Source organism: Haliaeetus albicilla, chromosome 5, assembly GCF_947461875.1.
Source record: "Haliaeetus albicilla chromosome 5, bHalAlb1.1, whole genome shotgun sequence".
Lineage (NCBI taxonomy): Eukaryota > Metazoa > Chordata > Aves > Accipitriformes > Accipitridae > Haliaeetus > Haliaeetus albicilla.
The window spans coordinates 36,116,635-36,138,813 of record NC_091487.1 but is presented as its reverse complement, the minus strand read 5'-3'; the positions used below and the strand labels follow the sequence as shown (position 1 = coordinate 36,138,813).

The 22,179-nt window shown below is 36.8% G+C and overlaps 1 protein-coding gene across 1 annotated transcript in view; it reads left to right on the top strand.

Moving 5' to 3' along the window:
- Window positions 1-22,179, top strand: part of AVEN (apoptosis and caspase activation inhibitor) — a 101,194-nt gene that overhangs the window by 6,098 nt on the left and 72,917 nt on the right. The window contains exon 2 of the mRNA XM_069784128.1: window positions 16,671-16,851. Within this exon, the coding sequence (XP_069640229.1) occupies window positions 16,671-16,851 (181 nt within the window). The remainder of the gene's footprint in view (window positions 1-16,670; window positions 16,852-22,179) is intronic.

The window sequence follows — 22,179 nt, the reverse complement described above, 5'->3', positions numbered from 1 at the left end:
CGGCGACGACACAGGCTGGCAGTGACCAGCAGGTGGGGCAGGCAGCCTGCCCCGTAGCTCTGGCCGCTCCCCCTGCGGCCCTGCGGCGCAGCCGCGCCTCCTCGGGCGGAGAAAGGGCCCGAATTCAGTGGGGGAGAGTAAGGATGTGCGCACGTCGTGGGGTGGGGGCGTTTTCTGAACGTACAGCGGAACGTATGAAAATCACACATACGTGTGGATTATTAGGACTTGCCACTGGGTATTTGTTCCAAACACAGCCCTGAAGGAAGGTTGATTGTAGGAAGGGAACGCTTAGTAATTCTGAGCTAAAAATCTTGTTGTGCTACTGGGATGAGTAGTTGGTCCCAGAGAACTTCATGCAGGGTTTTGTATGGGTACATCAAGTGAGACATAGTAGGTGTTCATGCTGAAGAAAAAACAAATTTGTAGAAGTGATGAAATCTGCTTCTGTTCTCCTCACAAAAGTAACTGGGTAGTTTCGGGAGCCCTGTTACGGGTTTCCAGCCAGTCTAATGGTGCTGCACAGCCTTTTGTAGCTACCAGAAGGTTTCAATGTATTTTAAAGAAGCGAAAAAATACTGATTATTGATTCAGTGGTGATTTAGATCCTTATAACAAGTACAAAGGAATATTTCTTAGAGGTATTGATAATCAAAGGATTTCAGGCCTGTGTGATTTGGTGTTCTATGGTAAGGCATAGAGGGGGTCCATCTCCCACTCTTTCATGTATGTGATTCCTCTGGATTTTTATATGCATGTGGTTTTTCTTTTTTCTGTTCTTTTTTTTTTTTTTAATAAGGTTTTAACTTTTGTGCATGTAGACTTAATAATATATCCTGCTGGTAAAACCCGTAAATCTGCTGCAGTGTGTGAGAACCTTGCCTCAAGGTCCTGTTTCCATTCCTGCTTCACTTTTCCCAGAGGATAACTATACAGTTACAGACTGTACAGACTCTCTCCTTAACCCTGGAATAACCAGGATCTCTGTCTTGTAAAGAACAGAGTGATGATTCTGGGCCATAGCTCTTCCTAGACTTACTGCTCTATCACTGTCATGTTGTGAGGCCTTGACCTTTTTCTGATTGCCTGACAAACTACGGGTTTGTTTTTTGGTGGGTTGGTGTGTTGGTTTGGGGTTTTTTTTTGCCCTTTCTGTATTCTGTTTCAGGCTGTATTACTCAGCTTTGCTTTGCTGACTTCACCGGCTGATTATGTTCCCATTAATTTGTAACAGTTATGTGGCATGCCCATGGAAGCAACAGAAGCTCAAATGATCCCATACTCCTTATTTCTTTTCCTTCCACTTCACCCTAGCAAGGGTGTTAAAAGATTATTGTCTCAGAGTAAAATTTACTTGTAGAGGTAGAATTAAAAAATGAATTGTGCTAATGAGAAAAGTTAGCTCCTGCAGTATTTTTGGCATGGCTCTTTGTACTTAGTTTGAGTTACTGTCAAGGGTGGGTTTTTTGGTGCAAATTTGCCTTGTGGGTTACACTAAACTGTAATACTGGTGGACTCAAAGTTGTTTCCTTACTGATGGAACCACAGTTGTAGTTGGCCACCAGTTGTCTAGGCAGTTGAGCGCTGTCTAGAGCTCACCACTGCAAAATGGATGTGAAGTTGTCCTGCAGTTAGTGTTCTGTATGTACCTAGGGCTGGCAACCAGTGTAAATTGTTGCAGGTAGAGATGTGATGTGCACATGAAATCCTGGGATCATAGTGCACCCCAGCAAGTACAGCCCAGTCCTCCTTTACCTTGTTGGTAATTTGGATGTGTTTGTACTTTCAGCAAGTTCTAAATGATTCTTAGAGCTTCTTCGCAGTATTGTTAACAGCAGGATCAGAGCATCATTGTGCAGTAGCTCTTACTTCTTAGAATTATGTTTGAGACCAATGGCAAAATAAATTGACATTTTAACATCTTTTTTTTATAAGTATGGCATTAGGGTGTTGAGGACCTTGGACAATGATTCTTCACTACTTTATCTCATGTTGCATGTTGGGTTTAAGAAAGCAGATTCTTTAAGGCTATTTGGAAAAATATCTTTCAGATGACCCCCCCCCCCCCCAAAAAAGTTGGAGATGAATGAGGAAGGGGTTTCTGAGTTTTGAGCGGTGATCTCTAAAATGTCTGCAGTAAGTTGCATTCAAATTTGATATACAAATAAAGGGGGGGGGGGGTGAGTGAATGCAAAGACAGATATTTGAAAACATCCATGGTACTCTACCACCCTGATGTAGTTATAAAACAATTTTATAAAGGCTATTTAAAAATGAAACAACACTACTGCTTCTTGAGCCTCTCAAGAGGCTCATAGTCACAAAATAAACATGGAGATACAATACACAGTGGAATTTTTCATGAGCACTTGATAAGTTTACATCTGTTTATATAGAATTATTTGAGCCTTGTTTAATGATAGGCTTTTTACAGATGTTCTGTCTAGATAGCAGTCATGTTTTTTTTCTTTAGCTGTAAATAGTTTTGAACATAAGAACTTGTCAGGATCTAGACTTTTTTTCTTCTGTTATTTCAGGTTGTTTTTCTGCGACTGCAATGATGCTTTTTGGGGAGGAAACTTTGGTTACACTCTTTATCTACAAGTTACATATTGTAGAGGACTATAGTTCATACTAGGTCATAGTCACATGACTAATCTGTTTGAATTCCCCAGAAAACATTTTAAAATTCAAGGGGAGAGAAATGTTTTTTGCTATTGAAGTTAGTAAGACAGCTTCTAGAACCATACTTTGCAAGTGCTGGAGCAATTTTATGTAAAAACTTCAAGAACAGGTCTCTTTCTTGTGTGCTTCATGAGATGTTTTTCCCTTTAACTGGAGCATCATTCCTCTTATGCAAAATGGGTTTCTGAATAGGATGTGTCTCTTGGCTAATTCTATCTTTAGCTAACCCAAAGTGATGAATTCCAGTATCCAACATTTATGAAGCAGTCTTAGGATTTCATCCCTCTTTCAAAAATTCTCATCTTGTACAATAAAGACTGAAAGCTTTTTTCTTCATGCTACCTGTTCTCTCAGTTGCCCTTTCTGCTAATTAAGCTTCTCCTTAGCTTTGGTAGATCTCTCTAAAGGTCACCAATAGAGCAAACTAGTGAAGAGGATTACTCTTTGCAGGGGTATTTTTTTTCTTTTCATGAAAAAAACTCTCTTGAGGCTCTTCCTTCCTTACTTAAAAGAAGAAGAAGAAAAAAAAGCATTAGCTTTTTCCTTTTTCCCTCAGGTTGAAAAAACAGTTTCTATTATAAACTTGAACTTGTACTGGAAGAGCTATGATGTCTAGGTGAGCAATAAGGAAGTAAATTGTTTCTGTTAATGACAGGCAATGCTTAAAAATCACTGGAGGCTCACTACAGGTTCATCAATAGGTAAATATGCCAATATGAGAAGACTGTGAACATACAAACATATGTATGTGACCTCATTCCCATTAATACTTTTGAAGAAATAATTTTTAACCTACTCTGTCATGTTTATCACTGTAACGATGGAATAGATTTAACATTTGGTAATACTATTTAATCTTATTAATACTGTTGAAAAATCATGAAGTGCAATGCACTAAATATTAAAAATGAAGGATTTTTTTGTCTTTGCATTTCATTGGGTGTAGTCTGGAGAAAAATAAAGCATAAAAGCAAAAGGATTTGCAAATACCTACACTGACTTGTCTAAGCTGGCTGCCAAGAATTGCAATTAAGTGACTTTTACAAATTCTTGTTTTCTGTTGAATAATTGGAAGGGGGAAAAATTTTATCTAAAGTACGTGAAACCCTGAAGGAGAAAGTATAATGAAAAGTGGTTTAATTATTTTCAGTGAGACAGCAAAGCAGATTGATGAGCTTATCAATAATAATTGTTTATTTTCTTGCCTTATTGTATCCTTGTTAGCCACTGAAAATGCTGTTTATGATGCAGAAAAAAATGTCTCTTAATGAAGTAATGTATTATTTTCAGCTCTTTCTCAAAATATCCTTGTGTCTGCCAGTTTACGTTAGAAACAGCTTGTGCGTAAGGTTACAGAGCTGTTAGTACTGTTGCTTTTTTGTAAAAAGGCAGTCAGTGGACATACAGAGCCTGTTTTAGATACAGAGAGTGCATGATGAAAAGGTTTCAATCTGCAATGAATAATGAAGTGAAGGATTTGGAGAATGTGGAGAAAAGGAATAAGTTCAAACTGTGGTCTGTTTTCTTCCCAGTTTCCAAATACAAAGTGCAGTCAAGTTTTTTTTCACTTTCCAGATAAGTGACCTGCCATTGGACTTTAAATACTTTTTGAAGTGAATTGCCCTCAATCCCTTTCTTTCAGTCTCTTTGTACTTTATGTAAAAGCATGATATTGTCATAAAGATAGAGCAGGAATGAAATAATGATGTGAAGTGTTATGGGTTTTTTGTTTCTTTTTTTCTTGCATGTGTGGTGGTTGGGCATCTGCATGGCGCGTAGGCCACCAGCTTCTTGAGTTCTGCTGGGAGTGTCCAGCTGCTGTACAAAGTAGAACAGGTCTGGCTGAGAAAACAAGCTAGATCACCCGTTTTAGACTATGCAGAGTCACTGTATTTACATGGGATGTGGGAGATACAACTTGAAATGCATTTGTGCGGAGAAGGGAATTGAATTTATTTCCACTTTCTGGATAAAATGCTGTAGTTCTGCAGTAGCTGAATAAACATGGTTTGTATTTATTTACACTCTCTTTGAGATGTTTTGTTTTGGCACTCCTCTCTCTGATGCCCCAGTGCCCATCTATTCTCAGGTCATTTCAGGACAAGCAGAACTATTTTTGCTAGTGAAAGTTTTACACTTCTGTCAAGTGGTGATGTAGCTGTTAGAGGTTTTTGATAAATTCTTGTATTTCTGTTGCCTGCAGTGGGTGACTGATTTGAGACCAAGTGCATGCCACACATTGGTGGTATAAAATTCTGCTTCTGACTTACCTGAGTCAGGACAGCATGATGTCTCTACACCTTTTTTTATCTGTTATGTTGCTACTTTGATATATGGACAGAGTCCCCAAACATGTTAATCATTAGTTCTCAAACTATAGTATAGCAGTTGGAGTATGTACTGCTCTGGGAGTTATACTACTACCATTTCCATCTTTGAGCTATACTACTAAAAGAGCTTGAAAATGGGGAGTGTGGTGTGTTGCTGCCTTTTGTTTTGGAGGAGGATGATAGAGATGCATTATCCATCATACAGCTACATTTTGAATTACAATGCACGTGGATTCAACACAAGCCTATCTCTCTTGGAGGCAAACCCACCATAAATCAGATGTTTGGCAGTAATTTGCTGCATTATGGGACATCGCATTGCATGGTGCCTGAGGGAACTCCAGCTGATTAGTTCCTCTTTTTTGCTGACTTTGTGCTAGGAAGGGGGCTGCTGACTTGCACAATGGAAGTTGATAATGGAGGGTGTGAGTGGCTGCTTTTTTTCACTGCTTGGGTGTACTGTCAGGGAAATCCTGCCTTGATTATAAGGCAGAAATTGCTACCTATAAGTTTGGAAGCATATCCTTGATGAATTACTTCTCTGCTCATTTCCCCTTTCCTTGCATCACTATGTTGACTGTGTGGTTTGCAGACTTCTATGAAAATGGAAAGGAGAAAAACTGGGCTTCCTCACTGACCAGCCCATACATTTCTCACATTATTGAAAAGACAAGGAAAAAGAAGGGGGTTTGTGTCTGTTTATCAAGTGGGTAGTTAGTACTCTTTGCGTCTTTACTGTTTTTCTACCATCTAAAGAAAGAAATTAATTTTAGTGTTGATCTCAGAAATGCTGTTTAAAACCCTGGGAGTTGAGGATAGTATCTTTTTGATGCAACATTGCGCTAATATGTGGTTATTTTGTCTAGTGTGACTTGATTCTTTTTTTAATCAGTGTAATTCAATATATATATATATCTCCTGCTTGCTTGTTCCTTGATGTGTGGTTTTGCATTCTGCTTTATAGTTATACATTTTGTTTGCATGTTAGGCATCTGCTTTTTATCCTCAGTATCTTTTTTATAATTTATTGTTCCTTGATTTACTATGTGTCTGTGTATTGGTCCTACAAATTATCCCTTTTTGACCCCCCTTTCTGAAAATATCGTCAAATGAGGCTATTTGTAACTTCAGTCTTACTGCATCATCGTGCCACACCATAAATGTAATAATGCAACTTAATTTAAAAAATGCATGACAGCTGGATCTGCCAGTTTGTTGGTAGAAGGGTAGTAGAGATGTGAGGTTTTTCAGTAATGTGAAATTATAATTAGGAAATAGCAGTATATTAGTAATGAAAGATGAGAAACTTAAAGACTATGCTACTGACAGTGTTGCAGGCATAGTGAAGGGGGGAGGAAAGCAGAATGCTGTCCTTTTGAATTTCTTGTATAGTACCTTTTTAGGGTTTCAAATTAGTAGAATGTCTCCTTTCACAGATTTAATTTTCATTATGTGAATATTTTTGTGTTTGTAATATGCTGTTGTTATGTAATAGTTGATCTGAAAAAGTGACAGATGTTGGGTGTTTTAATTCAAATTCAAGACAGAATTTTCCGCTGTGAACCAAACATCAATACCTGTATACTGAACCTCTGAAATGATGCATTACACCTGTCTCAGTGACAGTCTTAAAGCAGTAACTGAAAAAGGGGGCTAAAACCAGTCCCAAATGTTCTAAAGTTCATGTTGAAAGTTTTACCAATCAACATAAATATTTGTGGCAAAGCATCTTTTTAAAAAATTTTTATTTTGAAAAATGCGTGAATTTGACAAAGAACATGTGTCCACATGTATTAAGTGGAACAAGAATAGTAATGGAGAATTTGCAAAACAAAATTGGCTTTAGAAAAACAAGTTTAACATTGCAGGAAGTTAAAGCCAAGGATATGGCTTACCAGTACCCTTAGCCAATCTAGCGGATAACTGCTGCCAGATATGAAGGAAGGACCTGCTTCCCAGATCCCATATTTCATGGCATGCTTCCAGCCTATCTAACCATTATTTGTGCTTGTCTGATTCTGCTGTGAACTGATATAAGGAATTTAAGCTTGCAGAAGGTTAACAGTAGAAAAGGGAAGAAAACTATTGATTATTTTTTCTGCCAGTTTAGGTGTACAATTTCAAAGAATACTGTTCTGTTTGGTATCTTTCATAATTTTTTCTTCTTTGATGCTGTGCCAATTGAAAATATTACAGTGTGGGTGAATATCACTGGTTATTTTCATGTTTTGAAATCCATAGGAAAATAATTATGTCCTTTCTTTTTTTACAAAATAGGTGCATTTAAAAACCCCCAAATTTAACTTGGTACTAAATATTATCAAATATTTAAGAATTTAAATGTATGAAAGAGTTATCTTGTTATTTGTTATTCAAATGTAACATAAGTTCTGGAGAACTCTTTTCATTCTTTATATAACACAGCTGAAATATTTCGAAATGTTTTTTGGTTGGTTGTTTTTTTTTCCTTGTGGTAAAAAATTGATCTATTGAGAAACTCTGAAGCTTCTTCAACTTGTTGGTTTTGATCTTGGTAGAGAGTTACTGGATTTGTGTTGGTTTTGTTCTAAAACCGTGGGCGGGTCAGTGGTGTTACATAAGCATTAGACTTGTCTGTAGAACTGAGGTTCTCTAAACTTTACTCTTCTGAGCAGACTTTAAGTTTATGAAGTAATCTTTGTGAGTTAGGATCAAGACTCAAATTTTTCTCTGTTCTGCAGATGGATGCTACTTTGGGTGAGCTTTTTACATAATTTGTCATACTCTTACTTCACCATTGACATGGTTACAGAAGTACAAAGCTTTTCAATACATATCAGTTTATAACAGATATGTTTATTGAGAGAGGCTGTCTTACTCATTGACTCATGAAGACTAGCAAAATAGCAATATCCTTTAAAAAGTCTGTTACTGAACTGTTGATGTAAATATATACCCTCAATAAACTATTTCTTGATGTTACAGAACTGCTCATGTGTGTTCTTTAAAAGTTATTGTTAAAGCTGTTAATACAACTGACTGCTTTTGCAATTTTAGAAGTGCTAGAATAAAACAACAAAATGAAACACTAAGAATTAGGTACAGTATTGGAGGTTTTCAAGCCCTGAGTGGACACACCCCCAAACTGCTTGGTCTGATTTCAGTTTTGACCTTCTTTTGAGTAGGTGGCTAGACAAGATGACTCTTGCAATCCCTTTCGGCTTGGATTAGTCTATAATACTGTGACATTAACACATAAGAATTGAATCCATTTCTGGGTACGGTCAGTCTCTAATGCAGCTCAGGATACTTCTATTTAGGAACGGCAGATTTGGTAAGAACAAATAACTTTCTGTAGAAATTTTCCTTAACCTATCCAAAATACTAAGTATAATTTGGTTTTAGAATATGACATACAACATTCACATATGTGGATCCATATGTATGCAATATATAAACCCCCTAACTTTGGCAAATACAGCCTATATATAGGAACAATCAGTAATCAAACTGGAAATGCTATAACCTTTGTGGCAACATACTTACTTTGTAAGGTTTTCTTGAAACCTGTTATTTCTGTCAAGACAGAGGCTCCTATTTTATGTTTGCACTCATATTTTTGACTGAACCTTTGTAAGAAAAACATTTGGCTTTTTTAAGTTGCTGTCAATTTGGAAGCAATAGAGCTGCCAGGTTTTGTGCAGGTCCATGTGACAATTTTGTGTAAATTGCTTGACAAGTTTGCATAGTTGCCAGTAACTTTCATATAACCATTTCCGCTGAATTAAAGGAAAAATACAGTTGCTTTTTTGTTGGTGGAAGTGTATTGGCTTGGCAAGTTTAGAAAATCAAAAGTCTCTTTATCTATAGACAGCAGCTGGACAAACTTTCTACAGGCTTTTTGCTCACAGTATGGCTCAGCCTTGAGGAAGGGAGGAAAAGGACTACTACAGTTAATGCAGCTTGTTGAGTCTCTGCTGAGTTTCACAAAATGGTGCAGAATGAGTGCTGCATTTATAATGATGCCATTCTCATAACCCATCAAATATCCTTCAGTTTGGAGTTTTAATCTAAATGAGTAGAGCTAAATTTTAGTGGGTGGCTTTGTTATTTGGAAAATCCTGTATCTCATGAGTGAAGTGTTGAAATAGGCAGTTTCCAAAATAAATACTTGCCTGACAGGCTTTACCAAGTTCCCAAGTCTACTTCTAATGTTAGAGAATGGAGCTTTTGAGACTTCCTTTCTGTGAACGTACATTGTATGGTTATTAAGTTTATTTTATCTATGAGTCAACAGTTTTCAGACTGGGTCTTTAGATGCTGCAGTACAAAACTTCAGCAATGTGTAGTAGAGGTTGGTTCATTTTGCTTGCCCCTGTAAGCCACCCATTTGAAGGACCATGCAGCTAATCATGTGCTAGCAGGTTCCAGAGGTATTTCTGAGATAGCAGTGGAAAGTGAACATCAGATTTTATGGATTCTTTTCTAGTTCTTTGAAAGGGAAGATAGTCTGTCATTTAACTCAGTAGTTACAAACAAAATAACCAAGCTGTTTGCCTGTGGGGCTTTTTTTTTTTTTTTTTTTTTCCTGGCTCAGTGAGTCTAAGGGAGAGATTTAGCTCCTAATAGAAGCTGTTGTTCCAATTCAGTGAGGCTTAAGATTCGTACAAAATATGGCTATAGCTTGTGGAAATATTAATAATGATCTGTGAGAAAGATGAAGAATGACTTGTAGCCTCTTGGCGCTTGATTATGTTATAATTTTACTGAGTGCAGAGAATGTTTTTTTAGAGGTGTTTTTTTCAGTTAAACAGTAATGAGAAAACAGTCTCTCTTAATTTGAAGTTTTTAATCAGTTCCAATTATTTGCATCTCATAGACAGAATAAGCAGGAACTTTGAAGCAAAATAGTTTGGTGGGCAAGATTATTATATTTACTTTTTCACTGTTATTGTGGTCAGACTTGTGAATATGATATCTGTTGAAGACAATTCAGTATAGATAAGCTAACAGCTCACCGTTTTTGGCAGGTGTTGCTGAGTATTATTACAAAATATTCTCTTCTGTCTCTGGAAGAAGCTATGGTATTTTATGGTATCACTGCATTAGGAAAACCTTATTTTTCAGGGAAATTTAAAAATCTTATCTTTCATTTACTTTTCTAAAATCTGGATTAAGAGTACTAAATAAGAATGGTTTGGGGGATTGTATTCCACTCTTACCTCATACTGACCTTTTTATATTGTTTTAACTTGCTCTTTTTCCTCTGTACAGATATTTATCATTAGTATTCCTAGGTAGACAGAACAATGTATTGGCACTTCCCAGATAGTGGACTATGTATGTAATATACTGACAGACATGTTTACCTTGTTAATTCACTATTGGTATTTTTTTATTTTTTTATTTTAAAAACTAAATACCTGTTTGTCTTTGTCATTGTGAATTGCATTTCAAATTCTGTCACTGAATTACAGCCATCTGTCTAGGTAACTTCATAAAGATAACGTTCCATATTATTTCTTGTAGGTAAAGGCATCTTGATTCTAAACACGAACTTGCATCAGTATCGAAAAAATTGCACTAGTACTTTGTCTTTTGTAAAATAATAGCATTAATCTAAGAAATACATTTAAAAATGCAGTGCTGCTTTTGTTTGCTATAATTCTGAGTATATATTCTGTTTTTAATACACCATACAGTTTGTATTTTAGAGCGTCCATTACATTTCCACCGCAATAAATCAGATAATGTATTCCTTTGCCAACTTAAGATTTAATGTTAATCTCTAATTACTTACAAGACAGATAAGAGGGACATATATCTAGGGGTTGTAATTAGGTAAATGTGGAAAATCAGAACAACTTTTTTGAGGATTATTATGCTATATATAACTATCATAAGGTATAAGCCTATCAATCATTGTCATAGAGAAAATTAAGCTGTCAGGGGATTCTCTTGTATCTTTCTGGATTTAAGGTAAAAACCAGTGCATTTAATGAGCACTGTTAGAAAAAAATGAAATCTTTTTGAGATTGTGTTGTATTCATATTGTGCTAAGATAATTCCTGGTGTAATCTCATTGCTCCTGTTTGGTTACATCAGCAATAACTTTGAACCATGAAATTAAAAGCAGGTATGTCTTTCCAAGAGCAATTTAAGTCATTAAAGTGTAGCTGCTGTTCACATTTCCACTTATGTCTGCCTAGAGGAACCACTCAGTTAATACCAGCCAAGCTACCTTACTTATTGTCACACATGCAAGCCTCTGTGTACAGACTTCTATTCTGCGAAACAATTTAAAGTGTAAAAAGATCACGAACTGCTTTGTTGCTTAATTATATATGTTTTTTTGACCCTATGACTTGGGGTCGTAGGGTTCCATCTGTGAGAATTTGACTGTAACAGATGCTGCTTAACTGGGATGAGGAGGAGAGGAGAAATTGTCTCTGCACAGACACCTACTATTTTAAATACAAATGAGGAAGAGAGATATGCCCGTTTGTGATGCAGCTGATAGCCTAGGTCAGATTCAACCCATAGAATATTTTCATTTTGTCTTGCTAGCTTTTTCCCCTGATAAGAAGAGAAATTGGGATTGAGACAGATAAGCCTGAATGTCATCGCACTTGGCTACAGCCTTACAGCAGTTTCCAAGAAGGGAAGAAGGAATCAAGGCAGAAGTTTACTCAAGGAATTGGTGTGTGCTGTTGCTGGTTAGGAGAGCAGCAAATGCAGGGAGTAGACAGTGGTTATCGCTGTCCATGAACATGCAAGTGTCCATGCATGGCAGTGGCTAACTGTTTATTGTGGACTCTGTGTGAATTTGTAACATGTCTGGGGTATTGTAGGTAAGCGTCCCTGATAAAGAATGGAAAAGATTAAGGAAATGTATATGTTTTTGAGAGGTGTAACATTCGAAACAGTAATACAGAAGTTACAGTAATGAAGGGGAAAAGTAGCACTTGATCAATATAATTGTGAAGAGTTTCTAAAGATAAAATGAAAAAGTTATTGTATAAATTTGGGAAGAAGGTGAAGGAGAGAAATAGCTATGCTCTTTCTAACAGATGAACAAAAAAGCTCAAACTATGTTTTCATATGTTCTGTAAAGTGACATTCCTGGGAAGAGAATTGGGAGAAATACTACAAAATAAATAGAACGGAAATCTAATAATGCATGATACCTACACAATGGGGAAGGCCAGTTGGCCCAAGAAAGGCAAGCTGAACATACGTTGTTTCTATGTTCCTCCCAGTCTTTGTAGAATATTCTAAATACTGACAGAGATTAAATGTTTTAAACTTTTCTTACAGAGTTAATAGAACTGAATAGGAAGAGGGCTGTAAGCCTTAACTCCTGTGGCTTCCTAAGGGTAATAAATACAGTTTTAGAAAGTCTTAATGGAAGCTCTGACTTTTAATGCACTTTTTTTTTTTTTTTTTTAAAGGGCTGTGAGCTCAACAATTCTTGTTGAGTGTTTGCACACGTGTGCTTAACACGCTAGGACTGACTGCACTTACAGCAAAGAGTGGTTGAGTAATTGAAGCAGGATGTAAGAGGTCACTGTTGCACTTTATCCATTGTGTACTTCAGCCTTGGTTTGATCCAAACCACTCTGGGTTCCAGGGAAGTGCAGAAGGATGACCCCAGGGGAAATTGCCTGTTCAGAACAATGTTTACTTCATTTTGACACCTTCATTCCTGAACCGTGTGCATCAACATGTTCTTGTCTGTAAGAAAAGTCAAACAGAAAGCCTGCTTTCCTATTTTTCCTCAATACCATACCATCCCCAACCCTGTATGCAAAATTAGTGTATAAAGGAGGGTGTACTAAAATAGCCTTTTGCTGTGTTAGACTGTAGATTGGGGTCATGTGTGCTATGCATTTTGCTTTCCTTCAGAAGGAAAGCAGAGTCATAGGCTCTGGTAAAGGATGAAAATACATTCCTTGACAGAAGACCCCAAATCATGCAAGGTCCTCCGCTGGGGGGCTTGGCTCTTTCACTGTTGTTTGAATGACTCTGATGAACTTAGTGTTTAGGCAGCACATTGTGTATATTTTTTCGTTCTTCTGATAGGCAAAACAGTCCGAAGGTTTCCTGGTTTTGTTCAACTGGGCTTTTGCATATTTTCCCCACTTTCAAAATTTCAATGAAATGTGCAAAAGGTAATGCATGTAATACTATCTGAAACAGAGGCACAACAGATAAGTATTATACCTCCTGTGGTATCATGGTGCCTTACAGCACTGAGCAATAACGTGTAGATGTAGTTCAATACTGTTTCAAGTCATAAGTTTTTCTCCTTACTTGAGTAATACTGTTTTAAAGGTTATATTTGAGTTGGCTTCTAGAATTTGTTTCAGCTTGTATAATTTGTTGTTTGAGGATGGGGCAGGAGGGAAGTTATTTTCTTTCATTACATATAGGACAGATGTTTGCTCTGTACTGATTAAGACTCATTTTCAGTAAGGTATGATGACAATGGTAGCAGCCTATAGTCTAGCTGAATAGGCAGCTAAGAGGAAAGTAATGAAGATTTATGTTTACATATTTCTGAGGTTGTTACTTTAGATGGTAGCTGTCTCTTGAGATGGTAGAAGCAAATTATTTTCTGAAGCTTCACTGATCAAAGTTCTTTTTATGTATTCGATAATTTTAATGGTGAATCTTTAAGTGGTTTGAATGTTGAATATTCAAATGTGATTATTTGCAGTTTTATCTTGTACCATGGTAGTGCATCATGTAAAATTTTCCATTAAATATTTATTGGAAATGTAAGCAGGTTTGTACTTGAAATTTACTCATTTCAAAAGTAAACCTCAGGACAGTACTTGGAGAACCAGGCTGCACAACTGCTGTTCATACTGAGAATTTGTGGTTTATTTCTCAAAGTTCAAGTTAACGATTTTACTTCTAAGAAATGAAATTTCCTTGAGGTGTGCTGTATAACATAGCTAATAACAGAATGTGAAAAAGAATTTAGTCCAGTTTAAGAGGAAACATTTGAATCCATATTAGTTTACTGGAAGCTTGTTAAAATAAGAAGGTGATACTCCTGTTTTGTTTATGTTGACAGTCAAAAGGAGTGAATCCTTTAAACAGGTCTATAGTTAAGTAAGTATATGTAATGTCATAGTTGCCTAAGGTGATTCTGATCTTTCTTAAAAACAAAGTACAACACGGATCTCTCTGTGTAGCTCTATTCTTGCTTTGACTTGTGAATTGTATCCAACTCCAAGTTATTTTGGGCACTGAATTTCACTAGGTTTGCTTGATTATAGCAAATCATTCAATTTATAGGAGAAGAACAGAAGACAAATAAGTTGATTCTTATCTTGATATAAGTGGATCTGGCCTTTGTTCTGTGGAAACTATGTCTCTGGTTCAGTCCCCAGTAATAGAGTTATGACTTCATCCCCGTGCTCACGCAAACAACTGTCCACAACAACCATTTTAGTGTATTTATCTGATGAATAGAAAGAAAAGAGAATTAACCTAAAATTGCACAGAACCAGTGAGAATGCACAGAGTATTTTCCTTCTTGTCAGCTGTTTGACAACTGGGAGTATACTTGTATAATTCCGACAGCTTTTAATCTGTTTTTAAGCTCTTTGATTTTACCATTCCTTCATGCTCCTCCTAACCAGATCTCTCAAACAGTGCTGAAAGAAGCTTGTTTATGAAGATTGGTAGGTTATTTCTCTTGGGAAGTCATTATTCTAGTTCTGATTTTGCTACTTGTATGATATGCTGGGCAGTCATTTTGAAGATACCAAACATGGGAGAATCTAAACTCTCACAATTGTGTTTGAAGATGCTTTACCTTTTAGTGGGCATTTGTGTAAAAGCCATGAAACAGGCTTCACTGCTACTTTTGGTCATTTTTAACATATTTTCAGAGCTAAGGAGTAGTAATGCTCCACTGTCCACAAACTGCTACTTTCTACTTTTTTGTCTGTGTCGGTCTTCTTTTTATGATGATGTACTTGCATATAAATATAGTATTTGGTGTACAACAGGGATTTATTTGGCACTGATAGAGGTTTTTCTGTTGTGTAATTGGACGCTAAAGGAATGTGAAAATCTCAGTTTGTCCTTGTCTACCTGAGCCAAAATGTAACTACAAAATATTCTACAGAGTAGGTAAGCCTTCTTCAAGATGGATTTCTAAAATCAATCTAAAACATTGCATTGCTCTATGTCCTTTCTTGAGCTATGAAAGTAACTCATTGATTATAAAACAAGTTAATGAAGTGATGGTGGTTTGTTCCTGATTTGGTGCTTTGTACAGTTGTCTTTACCAAGTTGTCCAATGTTGTACCAATATGTAAGTCCACAGTGTGTGCTTAAAAAAACCTCTAATGTAGTTTTAGAAACACAGTAACCACTAGAGATTCTGCACAAGATGTTGCAGATTTTCACTCATGAGGGCTTTTTTTAAACATAAGTAATTGCTCTTCACATGTATTTCAGAATTACATTTGGCTTAAACTGTCAAAGCCAAGGTCCTCCTTAAAGCCAGTGTCTGATGGTAAGCTGTAAGGGTGTTTTGGTTTATAGATATATAATGACTTGCCAAAAGGTAGCTTGCTTTTCAAATTATTTTATAGTGAATCGAGATTGCTTTAAGATTTACAGTAGTGTAGATAAACTTGAATTTCACTGCCCTGGTCATGAAGAATTTATTTATTGTTGGGACAGCAAAAATTAATCTTGTGGCAGCAGCACATTGTGGTTTGTGAAAGGAGAGGTGGAGTAACGGAGAGAAGAGAGAGTGGACCTGTCAGCAGGAATGTTTGGGAGCATACACAGTGGGAATCTCTTCTTTCTTGATTCCTTTATTCCACCTCTTCAGAGCTTTAGACCTCTGCAGAAAGTATCTTGTACAGAACTTTTCTGGCTGCTCTCAGTTCTCCTCTTGCCTGTTGAGAGCTCTGTTAATATAGAGGATTCAAGGGAGGGGAGAGTTTTCCACATCTGTTGAGTACTTGTGGCAAATGCCTATTTTGCTTGCATCTTGAGCGGACTCTGCAATGAGTTCTCCTTTTGACCCTAGAGTTTTTTAAGAGTTTGGGCTAATAGATTGACTGCCGGCAGTCTATTTAGTTTTTCCATGTGTACTTCCAGAAATGGCTTCCATGAAGGCAATTAATTTGATTAATTATTCCATGTTAACTTGAGTTAAGACCCTGTAGTTGGTTATAATGGAAATTCTTACATAGATCACCCTTTCCGAATGTTTTTCTGCAGTATTTGTTACCTTTTTTCTATTCTGCTCTATAAATAGAAGTTCTTTCAGTTATCATCTGTATCACTGCAACACATGGACAGAGATATTGTGATTAAATTCTTAGTTCTGCTCCCTACACATTGCTCTCAGTTTCAGGAAGGATTAATTATGGGTTTCCAGAATAGGAGGGAAACCAGTGGAACTTGCATCAGTGTCACTGCTTGACACCTGTAAGAACTGAAGCTTCACTAGGTGCTTTTAATTATACTATTGATGAATTACATACCGTTCAGGAAGATGGTAGCACCTGATCTAAGATTTTGACGGGGATCCAGACTGATATGTCTTTCTGTGGTTAAAGTTGTTGTATGAATGACTGTTTAAATACAGAACAAAATGCTGTTGAGCTGCAGTGGCTTCACTGTCTATTTATGTCACAGGTAGGGGAGGATGATGACACTGAATTACAAGAAGAAGAAGAGAAGGAAGAACTGAAAAGCTACTCAAGAAGAAAGATTTTTTCCAACTGGAGCCGCTATGAGGATACAGAAAAGGAGGGACAGAGTGAACGTGGGGAATCACAGAGAGGGACAGACTTCAGTGTTTTGCTTAGCTCAGCAGGTAAGCATTTTCTGCTCTATAGATTTTTAGTTTTGCATTTTGAGATATTACTACTTTTCTGGCTGTTGTCTTTGATGATGAAAACAGGACCCTAGAATACCATTCCTTGATGTATTTAGGAGTGTTGAAAGTCTCTATGGGAGCAACCTTATAGCATACAGGCTGCACCGAGCTGTGGCAGATGGGGAGTATAAGAGGGCTGCTGCATTTATAGACTTCTCATGAAACTATGTATGGGTCTTGAGTGTGTGCAGCATCCAGTTACTTTGAGCCTATTCTTGCTGATAATGAATTTCTTACCAATCTTGGTCATTGCATTGCCTTCCAGAAAAAAAAAGGTTGCTAGTATGACTAAATACAGCAAAGCAGTCAAGCAGCTGCTTGCTGTTGTTTGTTTTGACAAAGATTTGTAATCAGCACCGTACAGAGGTGTGCATGAATAGCAAGTGTTACTCTCCTTGAAAATAAAGATGAGTTGTTTTCCCCTCTCTAAAGGAGATAATAGGAGGAGGAGGTGGAGGGACAGGCTGTACTGGATCCTATTTTTGTTTAGCTATACATGAATAGTAAGGGCAGTTGCACAAAAACCAGTTCCCTAAAATTATTTTAGAAACTCTTGATGTGCCACTGTGTTGGAATACAATTTAGTAAAAGCTGCAAACAATGTATTATGGGGTTTTTTTGAGCAACTTGGAAGCTTTGAAATCTGTCAAATCTAAATGGATTTTTCAGCCACAGCTTGGAGGGGTAAGTTAGAAATTACCTATGGTAAAGAAACAAGGACTAGAGCTTGCTTTGTCTGTGCCAGAATCAATTTCTGAAGTTCAGTTTTGCATGGACATTGCAGAATTGTGCCTAAATTGCTAGTTTTAATCATAGGATCATGAGATGTGTATTGACTTCTCTGAATGGTATGTTGTATGGTGAACAGTGTTGGAGTCAAGATGCCTGGTATGGACCTCAGAACTGCATAGGTAACATAGCCTGGGGAGCGAAGCAGATATCATAAGTCAAAACTTTTAAAATCAAGAGACTTACCCTAAGCTGCAGGTTGCCATGGTTCAGCTTTTTAAAACAAACTTTAATATCTCTTAACTTTATGCTTAGCCTTCGGAATGTCTTTAAAGTGTTCTGATGAATAATACTTTTGAACTGAAGATATAAGGAAATACTACATATTTCTGCTAATTTGCATTTTTGCTAAGTTATACTCCAATACAGCTATTACCAGCCCATTTATTTTACACTGTAGATTCTCTTAATGCCTAAAATTAAAATCTTGTTAGTTAGTATTTTTGCTAACTAAGTTGTTAATTCTAAATCTTTCATTTAAAGAGTGCTTTATTTTAGGATATATTGTGACTGTTCTTGACATTAAAATAAATTGATAAGAAACAGCAGTGAAATAAAGTACCTTCAGAGGACGAAAAAAGTACCTTCTAAACAATAATGCACATTTCTTGGAGTCACATAAAAAGCAGGGGGCTTTCTCTGGCTCATGTGTGAAAACCGAGAATGCAGTCATCTTTATTTCTAGTGGTCTGAGAAGAAGCTTGCATCTCTGCTTTATTTGATAATTTTGGCTTCTGTTAGTATATTGCTGTTTAGCATTCTGAAATTGCACAGTGGATCCAATTCAATTGCAATCATCAGTTAGGGAAGTACTAGAGAGGGAATGGAGTTAAAGTGCCATTTTTCATGAATATAAAAGCTTAGAAAGTTCTTGCAATTTACTATTAATACACAAAAATGTAGTTAATGCAGCCAGTTAAGAATCCTTTGGCAAAAGCTCAGATTAAAAACCTGTTCTCCTATGTAACATTTAGATTCCATAACACTGAAAGCAGGGTCTTAGGATGCCATCCTTCAAGATACAACTTGGATTTATTCCCAGCAAATACCCTGATAATTGAATGAGATAAGGTAGGAAAAATAGTTTGGGATAATGTAGTAAAAAAGGCAGAACTAATGCTAGTAGACAAACTTAAATGGAGGAGTTCCTGATGTCCAAGGAATTAAAATTCCAAGCTTGCTATTTGTTTAATATTTTGTAACCGTGCTTCTACATGTAATTTTCTAGTTAAAATCAGCCAAAAAATAGCAAAATGAGAAGACTAATATTCTGTGATATAGGTGTCCTGTTGATAATTAGCAGGACTGGAGCTTTTAAATCTAGTACATGAACATTACTGTTGCTTGAATTAAGGAAGTAACAGAGTTATGGGTTGTTATACTGCATTTTTATCAGTAGTAGAGAAAATTAGGGTGTTTTTTCTGAGAGGGGAAGTAGGGGGTTTAGAGATATTTGCAGAGGATGATAAGTTTTCAGGGTATTTTATTTTACGTTTTTCAGTAGCTTCTGAAGACACACACGTTTTTTAGGTTTTTTGCCTATACTTCCAGTTTGTCCCTGCCTCAAGCCAGTAACCAGTGCAGCACTGATTCTGTCTTTCAATCAAATATTTAGGCCTGACTAGTCCCAGACTGTCTCTGACTGTATGTTGTCTCTCTGCTGTCAGCCTTTGCCTGCCTACTAATTCTTCTCACTCTCCCTTTCTTCTGTTGATTTTTCTTGTCTATGTTTCTGATTACTGGTGGTAGGTCTTTTCTCAGTTTTTTGTTGTGAGCCAGCTCCCTTACACATATATTCACTGAAGTCCAGCTCTGTCAGGTATATTCTGTCCCTCTCTCTATCCAGTCCTGGTGATCCCCAGTTCTGAGTTGTTCTGCCTGGGACTGCTCATTTGGCTTAATTTTTCTCTCATCCGGCTTAATTTTTCTCTCATCCGCTACCACATCTTCTTGTGTTCATTTTAGTTTCTTTCCTTGTCTGGTCAATCCCAGTTAATTCTTTCAAGCTTTCAGTTCTACTCTCCACTACAAGCTGTTTTCTCCATCTTCCCTCCACACGCTCCGTTGGTATAGCCTAAATCCTACTCAGTTACCCAACAGTATGAAGCGACAGGCCACTGTTTTCAACTATGGTAGGGGTATCAGAATAGGTGAGGTTGCAGAAATAAGCAAGATGACACTTTTTGTTCAATGTTGTACCTAATGCCTGTTAAATGCAGACATCTCTTAGAGTGAAAATTTGGCTTTTCACTCATAACCAGAGGTTAGAAAAAACTTAATTCAGTTGCCTTGCACATTGAGATGATACACAGAAGGTCACTGAGGATGGGCTGTGTGGTGATTGGTTGTTAAGCTCTAGCAGAACTTGCCAAAAAGTATGTACAAACTCTGATTTCTAGAAGCTTGGAGCTTGGCTAAATCAGGTCAGATTTTTCACAAAATGAGCAGAGTGTATCTCTCATATGAAAATACTGTCCAGCCTGATTTCAAGTTACTGATTCAGGGCAGGAAAGTGGTTACAGTTTTTCAAAAAAAGAGCTTACAAGGGCTTTTTCCCCCGGGGTCATTTCACAGTAGAAAAATGTTCCAGCCATTCTCTGACCTTTTTTTAAAAGGTGGTGAGGGGTGGGTGAGGAAAAAACTACCTGAAGCAGACAATTGGCATGGAAAATTTCAGATTGAATAGTTAAAAAAGCAGCTGAAAATAGTCTTTAGTAAGAACTGCCAGGTGGCTTTGATAACAGCTGATGTCACTAGCCTGACAGAGCTGCTTTGTTAGGGCTTATTATATTTGTGTGTAAAGTAGGGTGATAACTTTAGTTTTTAAGTCTGTTTCTTTCCTTATTTTAGCATTTTATAATATTTTTTTTAATTAATCTTGAATATAGCAAAGCAAACTTTTCTGTATTGCTTCTCATGTCTAGCTGATGTAAACTACAAGTCCATTGTGAAGCCTTCGGGGAATATGTCTTAAATCAATTTAGTAAAAACGCTGTTGAAGCGTAAAGAGCAAGAGAAGTGGAAGTGATAGGATAACTTTACTTTGCTAGAAGAATCTTGCCATGTTTGAAGAGCTGTCCTCATTTTTTTGATTGATGAGGGTTAAGTGTCCCAAAATAGACTTAAGTCCTTAGGTTTTTGGCTGTGAATAGATGCTTTCAGTTTAAAAATAAGCTTTTAAAATCTCATTACAGAGCTGATCAAAATGTATCCAGGGACCTGATCACTTTCCTTTAAACACGGTAGGCATTACCAGTACAGCAGGCAAAAGCTGCCAATGTACATGCCTCAATAACAGTGTGCTGAGTTGCAGGATGTGATGATTATCAAGATGAAAAAAACATAATTTTGGACATGAATTTTTTCCTGTTTGGTTTTTTGGCCATGGCTGAATAATTCTGATGGCCTTAAAGGGTAAGAAAGAGAAATGCTGTGTAGTTCAAACAAAACTGACAGAATGGTTTTGACATTGTAAGAATACATATAATTTCTGTAGGTACCTAGCACTTGAATACAATAGGAAAAGTGGAGTAAAAATCAAAAGAGCAGTCACTGGAGCATAATAGTAATGAACAGTAAGTATAGGACTTGTGAGGTAGCAGTTACTTTATGTTCCCTAAAACCCTGTTGTTTTGGGGTTTTAACCTCTTGGTTTTGGGCCTCTCTGTTTAATTTTGATGTGTCAGCTGCAATATATTGCTGCATTTTTGTCATTTTCATCGTTGATACGTACATTAGAATTACCAGTATACAGAAGACCGTTGTCTGCCTTGGAAAAGCTGAACAGATAAACTTGTGGAGCAAGGCTTGTGTTAAAAATAGCTTTTTCTTCAACTCTTCTAAAGTATATACTAACAGAGATTTGGAAAAAAAAAGTAGAGTGAAGAGTAAATGAGTGTTCTTATTTTCATTGCTAATTCTGCTCAAACAAAAAGAATGGCAATAGTGGGACATGGTTTGGATGCTAAAAAAGAATCCTTTGAGTTTTAAAATTCTAGAGAATAGCTGAAAATCAGTTTTCTTTACAGAACTGCCTAACCCATTGTTGATTTGGATTACTGTATATATCAGGGTTCCCTCCTTCCAGTGGTATTTAATTGCCAACTTCTACTACTTTTTGTTTTGTATGTCTGTTCTGTGAAATTATTTGTGTCCCTGTGTCTCTATAGAACTCTGTTTCTGCATCTCTGTTTCTTGTACCATTGAGATATCTAGACTAATGAAGAATTGATGTTCATCAGCTCCGAAAGCATTATTGCTCTGTGTGAAAAATAGTGAAAAGTAATTTTTAATTCTTTTTTGCATGTCTTTATGACTGTGTGTGGAACAGATGTGTTTTCAACTAGTGCATCTTACTTGGTCAGAAATTCAACAGAGGAAAACTTCATGTCCTTAGTCTTCACCAAGTGACATGAGCTCTGTGTAGAACATAGAGGTATTGGTTACTTTTATTACTTATCAACAGCTTTAAGATAT